This window comes from Oryzias melastigma, linkage group LG18, assembly GCF_002922805.2.
Source record: "Oryzias melastigma strain HK-1 linkage group LG18, ASM292280v2, whole genome shotgun sequence".
NCBI lineage: Eukaryota > Metazoa > Chordata > Actinopteri > Beloniformes > Adrianichthyidae > Oryzias > Oryzias melastigma.
Genome location: NC_050529.1, coordinates 19,754,581 through 19,765,454, shown reverse-complemented (window position 1 = coordinate 19,765,454; position 10,874 = coordinate 19,754,581). Strand labels below are relative to the sequence as shown.

The window sequence follows — 10,874 nt, the reverse complement described above, 5'->3', positions numbered from 1 at the left end:
CTAATCGTGGCACCCCTAATGTCCTAGTGTTCATTTTCTGGTTATGGAGAACACATATAAAGAAATTTAAGCTTAAAAGTGCATAATCATGTCTTTATTGAAGACATGATGCATGAAAAAGAGTTTTCTTGTTGGTAGAAAATACAATGGGCAGGCCCCCAGCTCCAATATTGCTCGCCATTTTTGTTGCCCTGGTAATGTTAGGTTGGGGTTGTGAGGGGCTGTAAGCTAGAGCGTAAACCAGTGCAGTGCGGACAGGCTTACTCTGTGCCAACGTTCTCAACGCAACTTTCTAATGAACTCTTGCCACTCTGCAGAAACTATGTCCTAGAAAACTACAGCTTAAAAAATAATTGTCTAAAAAGGGTTTAAACGCTTTGAAAATCAATCAAAGATGATCAGAGTGGGACTTAAAATGTTTTTTATGAACAAGTGATCAATTGAACAATAGCTGAGATTAACATCAATAAAGTGTTGAATATTTAACTATGAACATTTGTAAAATGTGTAATTTTGGAGGAGTGTGAGCCTTAACACGACTATCAAAAGGGTTGGTGACCCCCGCCTTCACCTCAATCAGTTTATCAATCCAGTAGGGGTGTGGGGACAGGAATAGAATCCAAAAGAAAAAAGATGTGACAACAACTGAAATGTCGTAAAGTCATCACCTGAAAGTGGTGGGGGCGGAGTCCTCTGATGTTTGAGGATGTGACAGAACACCCGACACCTTCTAGATCCTGGAGAAGGAAAACCAAACCTCCACCTCTGCAGTTACCGTGGGAACCGTAAGGGCACCAAGTTCAGCTTTAATCAGACACATTCGACAGCAGCTCCGTCCTCGTCTCCTCCACTGTTGACTAAACTTCTGTCGCGGCTATCTTCAGTCTGGATCTCAGCCGTATTGTTCCTGCTCCACTGCCTCCTTAATCTCCGCTTCAGACCACGGCAGATAAAAAAGGAATTTCTATTTAGGATCCCAACGTCACAGAAAGACAAAGATCCATGAAAGACCCCAGCTTTAACGCCCCCCTCAAGACTGCTACCCCACCCTGGTCAAAAGGAAAGGTGAAGAACGAGCTTGAAATAGGAGACATCATCTTCATCATAGCTGTGTGACGTGAACACGTGTGCATGCACACGCCTGCGTCGACGTTTTTAAAAGATTTATCAAACATTCAGAACAAACGGCCATGTCAGTCCTTATGATGAAAGGAGAACCTGTCAGACCTCCAGTCCTCCACCAGGGGGGGGCCCAGAAAGGCTGCAGATGAGGAACATCATCACATCTTTATCATCTCTTTGTTTTTGAGCAGAAAACCTCCACAAAAGAACCTGAGACGACTGCAGCAACCCGAGAAACAAACAAACAAGCTAACAAACAACATGAGAAAAAAAGACAAAGTGAAACAAGAAATGAAAAAAAAATTAGGTTAAGAAATAAGAAATCTGGGGGGGGAATGAACAAAAAAATCCAAGAAATAACCAACAAAAAAAATAGAGTTGAAACGAAAAAAAAAAAAAAAATGAATCCAAGAAACAAAAAATCTGGGAAACAATAAAAAATTAATCTATCAGCTCAAGACAAAAAATGAATAAAAAGCTAAAAAACAAAAAAATTAATCAAAGATACAAATAATATGGAGAATGAACAAGAAAACCTAAGAAATTAGCAACTTGAGACAAAAGGTAGAATAAATGAATGAAAGAAGCAAAAAAACTTAGAAACAATAAAGAAAAAGACTTAAGGAAATTATCATCTTGAGACAAAAAAACTGAGTACAATTTTTTTTACAAAACATATCTATATATATATATATATATATATATATATTCTAAAAACAATTAATCTGAGAAACACAGAACAAATCACCTATAAATTATTAACATGAGGAAAAAAAACATAAAAAACGACCTGACCAAAAAAATAGAAAAGAAAATCTAGGAAAAATTGACAAACGACTAACATTCTGATATGCAAATAATCTGGGGAAAAAAATGAGAATAACCCTAAAACACAAAAAAGTGAGAAAACAAACTAAGAAACAAATATTCTGGTAAATAATAAAAAATGAACCCAGGAAATTATCAGCTTGAGAAAAAAAAACAGAAAAAAACAACCTAAGACCAAAAAGGTAAGGAAAAAAATGCAAAAAAAATGACTCAATTAATGTGGGAAATTTTGACAATCAATCTCACCAATCTGGGATGCAAATAATCTGAAAAAAGCAACCCGTAAAGACAAGCCAAAGAGTCAAAAAACTGGGAAAAATTCTAAGAAACAAATATTCTGGGAAACAAATGATCAGTTTGAGAAAATAAACGAGTAAAAAAAGCAAAACAAACCAAAAAAGAATCTGAGAAACACTGAACAAAAACATAAGAAATAATCAACCTGAGGGGAAAAAAACACACACAAATCTAATAAAAAAAATAAATAATAATCTGGTTAAAATTTGACAGGCAATCTAACCAATCTGACATGCAAATAATCTGGAAAAAGTAACCAGAGAAGACCAGCAAAAGGGAGGAAAAAATGAACAAATATTGTGGGAAATAATAAACAAATAATATGAAAATCAAACAATTAATCTCCAACTTTAGCATTTCTGATTTTTAATCACATCTTCTCCAAACAACTTTACACTCTGACATCTCCTGTTGGATACAAGGAAGTTTGGATGTGGGCGGGGCCAGCCTCCAAGCCCCTCCCACTGATCAATAAAACATGAGCTGCTGGAATATTAAATGAGATCTTATGGGAGACACGGACCTGCTGCTTCACCTGTAGAAGATGAGCTAAAGCGTGAGAAAGCTCACCTGTGGAGCTCGCGCACCTGTACACAACACAAGCCCGTGTTCTAACATCCGCGCGCGCGCCTATGATGAAGGCACGCGGCGGTGCTGTCGCTCAGTGAAGCGCTTTAAGAGTCCCACTCATGACTCACCGCTCCTTTAAAAACTTCTCTTGTTATTATCCTCAACTTCAAAAACGCACGCGCGCATGAGCGCGAGCTCCACATCCCGGCCTCTCTATTTATAAAGTGTCCGGGGGCCGCGGGGGGCCTCCGGGTCTGCTGTCCGGCTCGGCTCGGCGCTTACCTTGGAGTCGGTTCCAACAGCGCACAGCGCGAGGCAGAGCAGCGCCGCGCGGAGCCGCCGCGAGTCCGCGCTCATCTTTGTGGTAGAAGCTCCGTTTCACTGGCACGCGCTGCTGTCCTGCATGCCCTGCCTCCTCCCTCCCACCTGCCTCCAGCCGTGCTCGGAAAGCGGGAGCGAATGGTCACTGCGCTCGCGGACGCTCTGACTCTGGCTGTGGCTCGCGCGCCTCTGCTCCAGCACCAGACTCTTTCCCCGACCAACCTGCCCGGAGCCGGAACTAGATTCTGCGCGCAGTGATACAGTGCGCAGGCTGCAGCTCAGGGAGAGAAAAAAAATGGGTTGTGAGCCCCCCCCGGGCATGAAAACACAAACCAGGTCGGGTCCAGCCTCCTCTGACACCCCAGTTTATACTCTACTTTTTAAAAAATGTATTATTTTTTTCTTTTAAACGGGGGTGTCGGCGGAAGGATCTGACAGCCCATCCAATCCCGGGCTGTCCCAGAGGTGCGAGGGGGGGGCTATAAAGCTCTGACATTAAAACAGTTTCTGTGAGGGTTTCCTTCGCCCGGGCACGTCGCATTCCTTTGGGATCAACAGGGGGTCACATTCGTGGCACCAAGGCCAGGTGAACATTCAGGTGGTTCCACCTGAGCAGGTCTGTTCTTCCTACAAGCAGTCATAAAGTTCCAGTGAAGGTCAACTGCTGACATTCCTCATTAACGGAGTAATATTTATGTCCCGGGGGGCGCGAGGAAAATAAATCATGATCCACAAAAAAAGAAAAAAGTCCCGCAGGATCATATTTTCTAATGTGAAAGGTCATAAAGCCTTTATCTAAACTCGTTTTATTCATATGTGGCGCACATGGATGTTAACTCTATGTTGAAGTTCATGATAGAAAACTGTTCAAAGATCTGTCAGAGTGTACAAACTGGTGCACGTGGAAAGTTCTGTGCGTCTGGAATGACTCGTGTTGTTGTTTGGATTGTTTGTTTGTTTTCGCGCATCCAGACAGATGATCCTGAAGAAGTGCGGACTGAAATAGAAAGCAGAGCTGAAACTGGAGCTCGGAGCGCACCGCGCGCGCGCTGACCCGGATCGGGCCCAAAGCGGGTTCGATCCCAGCGACAAAGCTGATGAAACGTCTGCGTGGATTTGATTCGGACTTTTCCGAGTTCTCCAGTTTCCTCTGATGAGGTTCAAACCTGCAGCGCTGCACGCACACGCCCCGCCCCCGTGCGCTCTGCAGAGTTGAAGCTTGGCGCTGATGAGAGCGCAGCAGCGAGCGCGCGGCAGCGGCTTCGGCGAGTCACACAGCGTCTTTACTTTTGTGTGCGCGCGCGAGGAGAAAGGACTGACTGCGTCTCCTCTCACACGCGTGGAAGCCGTCTATGCGTGGACGTGGGGGTCCGGACGGAAGACGGTGTCGGAACCGCCGTGGATGAGCGCGTCCGAGCCGCTGCTGAAGAGAGGATCCGGAGGACATGAGGCTCCTGTAAGAAGCTCTCCTTCAGACCACCTGCGCAGGGGTTGCTCAGACTCACTAACACCACGTCCGACTCTTTCAGGCCGTGCGTGATCACCGCCGTGCTGCTGCAGCTTGGACCCGCGCGCGCAGTAAGTCCCCTTTTGTTTTATTCACCCCCACACAGGTGGGATGTCAGTGATCGCGGGGTTTGAGTCATGTTATGCTTTCAGGTGAACTTTGAGACAAACGTTTGACTTGGTGGATGCACGTGTCACACGCACGCGCACTCCTCATGTCATCACTATGGCACTAAAGTCTTTCAAATCAGCTCTGCGTTGCAACAATGCAAACCCCGCCCCCTAATAATGAATATTTAAAGTTGGGGATTCATTAAGACACTTTGAGGCCACGCCTCCTTACGGCTGAGTTGATTTACATATTCAAATAAATCAGATTTGCTGATGATCCTGCACTTTTTCTCTACTTTTCCCACCAACGAGTGTTTGTAATTCTCGTAAATACCTCAGTTTAAAAGCAGGTTACATCCATGTTGACAACCAAAGTGTTGCTCAGGGGCCACCTGAGCTGTTGCATTTTGGGAAAGTCACAGCTGTGTTAGAAAAAGTGACGCTTTGTTCCTGAAAACATCCCAGCACCTGTTCCAAACCGCTGGGAGTGATGGGAACGCAGCAGAGTTTGGTCAAAACAAACTTCATATCAGTGAGTTTCTCATGTGAGTCCTATGGGAGTCTGATTCTCAGGATCAGCAGATTCAGTCAGGGGAGGACATGACGGTGCAAATATATCCACCCGGATTTATTTATTCATTTATTTGGAAAGACATATTTTTGTCAGCTGCACTGGTCAGGAAACTCTCAGAACATCTTAGACAGGTTGGGACAGAATGATGTTCCATGAGAGGTGGGGCTGCAGCTGCTACATCTGAGGAACCTGAAGGACGCATTGACAGGAGTTTTCATTTGACTCATTAGATTGATTGAATTTTTTTTAATTCATTCGATCCTCTCAATTCAATTCGATTCAATTCAGTTTTGAGTTTTCACAATGAGACACATTTGTTTAGAAATATATTAATAATCTATATATGTTTTGAATACAGCTCACATATTGTAAAATGTATTAATAAAGTATGTATATATAATATATATATATATATATATATATATATATATATATATTGTATAGAAATAATGATGTTAATATCATACAGTGTTACATGGATTCTCAAATTGAAGCTCCAACAATTGCTCTGCCTCTCCTGGAGGGCGTTTCAGTTTGGCCACTAGGTGGCGATCACACTATAGCATTACACATTATTCCAGAAGAAGAAGAAAGTATGAACAAAAATGATGCTTAAGACTACTTTAAAAATATTTCCTTAAAATAGTTTGGTAATTCATGCCTGTGAGTTTATAAAGATGTTTATCGAGTCAGCAATGTATGTTCAGGTCAACTGAGCGTTAGCATTAGCCACCCTATGGAAAATTCCATTATACGTTAGCATCAAGCTAGCAGACTGTAGCATTAAGCGTTAGATCGATCTCTACTTTTATGGATCAATAATTGATCTATTAAGCTTAGATTGATCTCTATTCTTATTGATTAGTTATTGGTCTATTAAGCTTAGATCCACCTCTACTTTTATGGATAGATTATTGATCGTTTAGACTTAGATCGATACAGATCGATTAATCGGTTTTATCAACCCAGCCCTGAAATTTTAACAACAGTTCAATTCATATCATAATTTCTGGTCGACGATACGATTCATTGTTGATATCGGTTCATTTTGAACAATCCGATTCACTGACCTAAAATTGATCCAGGACACCTTTAACCAAAATTCCAACTCGTTAGCATTCCAACCAGATAAATACCTCGTACTGAACAGTGCAGGTGAAGTTTTCCAGATTCCTTCTAATTCTTGTTTTGTAATGGAATAGCTTGATTTGACAAATTGATCTGGTTGGATCGCAGGAATAAAAATCAGTGTATCAATTAAGTTTATTAATCGTTACATCTCTACATAGTAGAAATGCTGTAAGTATGAGGGTCATAACCTCTGCGGAAGCTGCAAATCTGCCTTTTCCATTTAGCAATCTGTCCTTTGTTTTACCTGAGTTGAAACCCTGTTCATATGCGTGATGTCACCGAGGCTGCAGCCACAGATTCCCCTGAACTCTGGGTAAGTTCCTGGTTTGAACCCTCAACCGCTGCATCCCTCCTCTCAGAAAGAGTTTAATGTCGATGTGTTCATCAAGGGACAAACTTTATGAGGTCATGCGGGTTCTCCTGGAGGCTGTGCACGTGTCTGCTCCACTTTGGTTTGAAAGAAAAAAGACAATAAAACTAAACGTTTTCCAGACTGAGGCTCGAACACTCATAGAATTCCGAAGCATAGAGCGCCGAGGATTTGTGGGATTTCTCAGCTGATTTCCAGAGGGTCTGGAAAAGGTTTAATCGGCTTTTTGAGTTTGAGCAGATAAAACTGAAAGCAGCTTGTTAACGGAGAGATATGGTGCTGTAAAGAAAGGTCATGCTTTTCAGATTAACCGAGTCGCTCACTGTGTGAGAGCTGAGAGTGTGTGTGCAGAGAAACGGAGTGTACAGGAGTGTGACAGGGTTTATGTCACTAGTGATATTCTTTTCAGAAGCACTTCACCTTGACCTGCTTTGGGCGATGTTCCTGTCCTTTGCATGCAGGGTTGTTGCAACAACCATGTTCTTCCATATTTGTCTTCTGCTGCCTCTATAGCAGGAACCACGAATCCTGAAGTTAGTTTGGAATTAGAAAGTCGTCTGGGTCATTGCACGCACAGGTTCTTGTCGTGCGAGCGTGTTTCCACAGCAACAGCAGTCCCGCCGCAGGAAATTATTACAAAACAAAGATTATTTCGCTCAAACGTTTGTGGTGCAAATCTCACACAAACTGATTGACGTTTCAGATTTTATGACATCTTCTTAAGAAATGTGAGAATTTAAACAAAACTGCAGACAAACTGTTCACTGGGGACTCAGAAAAGGGACTGATCCAGATTGTGTTCCTTCACTACTTAATGCTGTCACAAACAGGCAGACAGCTAAATCAGGGTCAGACGGGCAGAGGTCAATCACAAGCGTTAAGCATCAAAGAAGAGACTAGAGTTGTCAGAGTCCAGGCGAGGGTCAGGGCAGGCGGCAGGCAATCAGAGATAAAGTAGGATGGAGACAGTAGATCATAGAAACGCTCAGTAATGCAGGCAGGGAGGCACAAACAATACTTCGCACTGAGTGAGGCTCTGTGCTGTGCTTAAATATCATATGGGTGATTGTCGATGAGTGTATGCTGAGCGGGATTGAGCGCTGGGGCAGCTGGGAAATGTAGTATCTTAATACTCTGGAGATGGCTCCTGCCAGTGACCAGATGAGGGAGACAGAGCTCTGATTCCTGACAAATGCACTATATAGAGCGTTGACCATTTTGTCTGGGCTAAATCCGAATACTCTCCATATTTCCTAAAAACTGTGAAGTGCTGTACATTCGGATACCTACTTTTTAAATTTTCTTTTACTATCATCGAAATTCTGAAGGATAAACCTAAAAAAAATTTACATTTTAAGACTGTGTTCTGAAGATGAAAACTTGGATGGTTTATAAAAAAATAACTGAAAGTACATTTTTTCCATAGATATTGTTCAAATTCTATACATTGTCGTCTATATACATCAATCTAGTGAGCATCGATGCACACTGGTTTTTCACAGAGAAATTTCGTGGGCTCTTGATTTTGGAATTGTAGCTTTGGACAGCACTGCAAAAAGGCTAACATACTATATAGTGTATAAAGTAGTGCCTGAATCTTAAATTCCAAAATACAGAGTTCCAGAAATTATCCAGAACCAATACTCACTAGATTCATGAATATAGACAATTTTGGTTAAAAAAAAATTCCAGTTCTCCAAGTTTTCATCTTCAGATCACAATGGATTCGTAAATAGTCAAAGTAAAATGTTCGTATTTTACTTTGGGAAATCAGTGATGTCATGTTTACCATTAAAAAAAATAAAAGTAGTGAGTAGTAAAAGTTGGTTTTGGTTTAGTCTTTATAGTAGTTAGGGACTAGAAAGGGACTTTCGATTTTAAGTCAAGCTTGTATTTGTCAAGTTTTGTTTGCGACATTAAGTGGAACTAGTTTATAGGATGACGTTTATATTTCAGTCTCCCCTGAAACATCTACAAGAGGAGCTTCAACAGGCTCTATTCTGAAAAAGACACCCCAAAGTCCTCGTTCTGCTCCCTCTGCCGACATAAATTCAGTGTTTCTATTCATGCTTCTGGGTATGATGCAGTTGTAAAAGTTAAAGTTCCATTTGTTGTAACGCATTTAGGTTTATGAAATGTGTATTTGACCCATCCCCTGGGGGAGGGGTGAGCTGCACACACAGCTGCGCTCAGGAATCTTTTGGGAGTTTAACCGCCCCAATCCAACTCCTTAATGCGAAGGCTCAATCAGGAAGTCCCACTTTTAGAGTTGACTTGACTGTGGAGTTGAACTGGCGACCTTTCAGACTCAAGGCGGACACTCTACCACAAGGCCACTGAGCTGATTTGTAAGCATTCATGAATATTTGATCACATTTTTAAATAGTTATAAACATTAACATTTGATAAAAATGTATAAATCATATTATTAAGCACTTATAGTGTTATAATAAGGGTTTATTAATACTTATTAAACATTTATTAACGTGTATAAACATTAATAGACAATAGATGACATTTATATTTAATATTAAACCATTATTTTCATTTATCAGCTTTTTAAGACTTTATATTTATAAATAACTCCTGTTTTTATTTTTTATTTTTCTTCCTCTGGAAAAGCATTTTCCGGATATTTACGAGCCTCACTTCCCACTCTGTGGGATCTCCCATGATCCTCGTTGAAGTGTGCGTTAAGACCGCAGCCTCGGCGCTCTTTGGAAAAGCTTCCTGTCTCCTGCAGCCACACCTGAGTCGTCTCTCTGTGTGGTTCTGCCTGTCCCCCACCCTCCCATTAAAACCTGCAGAGACGATGAAAGACGGGTTTTCACGGGGAAATACCCGGCCTGCGCGCACACACACGCCGTCCTCTGACAGGAGGATCAGGAACAACAAAGCTGGGCTGCAGCAGCTTCACGTGCACACTCATGCACGTGGTTTAAAGACTCTCCTCTATGTCCAGAGATAAACGTGGTGATGCTACAGCACCGTCTGACCTCAGGTAAGCTGGAGGTTACAGACTGAACTGAAGGAAGGAATCAAACCTGTGACTCCAGATCATTCAGAGCTGCTAAACCTTTGACCTCTGAGGCCAGAGGTCATCGGAGCATAGCGGGGAGGAAAGCTGCCGCCATATTTGCCTAAACTCTGGGTCTGTGGGGGCTTCTGAACTTCGGAAGAATTGCACTTTTGTTGGTGTTTGTTATGGATCCATGTTTGGTTCTACTTAGCTGCCCAATTATTTACATTGAGCAGGGGGCGGAGCTACAGAAAACTTTACACCCCACTTTTTGTGTCAACATTAGTCTCATTATCGACAAAGATTAAGAAATCATCAATAGAATCCCCTTTAAGAATTAAAATGTAAAAAAATAAATGAAATAAAAATAATAATGTTATAAATAAGTTTTTTTGATCTTTTCATTTGACTTTTCACTTTTGCCACCCTTCCAAAGTCTTCTACCCCCCTCCCGCCCCAAAATAAAATATTGTAGCTCCGCCCCTGACATTAAAGGAATGCGAACATATTAGGTGTGACAGATTACTTTATTTTTTTCCAAGTTAGGTGTTTTATTTTTTTCTGTGAAACTAAACAAATATCAAAAATAATACATAAACAAAAAACATTGAGTACATTAGAAATTTCCCAGAAGTCTTTGCAAAAAAGTAGCGTCCATCAATACTCACTTACATTAGCGAATATAGACCACAATGCATTGCGGTTGAACAATTTTTTTGCCAAAAAAATGTGTTTAAATTTAATTTTTTTAATAAACTATCCACTTTTTCATAATTAGAAGACAGTGGATTCACATATAGACATCGTAAAATGTTTGCACTGATTTGATCTTCACTTCGTGAAATTGGTGATTTCATGTCCAGCGTTTATAAAAACAAAAGAAAAGTAGTGAACTGAACTGCTTTTAAAATCCAGGGCACTATATAGTGTTTTAGTAATTCACTTGATCGTTATTTTCAAAATAAAAGAATATATAGCACTTCGTATTTGAAAATCAATTTTTGGGGGAGAAAATCTTCTCAATC

General features: G+C 41.3%; 2 protein-coding genes across 4 annotated transcripts in view; one reads left to right on the top strand and one right to left on the bottom strand.

Moving 5' to 3' along the window:
- col4a5 (collagen, type IV, alpha 5 (Alport syndrome)) overlaps positions 1 to 3,492 on the bottom strand; it is a 49,597-nt gene extending 46,105 nt beyond the window's left edge. For all 3 annotated transcript variants that reach the window (XM_024288015.2, XM_024288016.2, XM_024288017.2), the window contains exon 1: positions 3,100 to 3,492. In XM_024288015.2, the coding sequence (XP_024143783.1) occupies positions 3,100 to 3,174 (75 nt within the window). In that variant the 5' untranslated portion in view covers positions 3,175 to 3,492. The remainder of the gene's footprint in view (positions 1 to 3,099) is intronic.
- A 658-nt stretch (positions 3,493 to 4,150) lies between these two features.
- The window catches only part of col4a6 (collagen, type IV, alpha 6), a gene marked incomplete in the record, with an annotated part of 106,998 nt that continues 100,274 nt past the window's right edge, over positions 4,151 to 10,874 (top strand). The window contains 2 exon segments of the mRNA XM_024287809.2: positions 4,151 to 4,594; positions 4,668 to 4,716. Of these exon segments, the coding sequence (XP_024143577.1) occupies positions 4,584 to 4,594; positions 4,668 to 4,716 (60 nt within the window).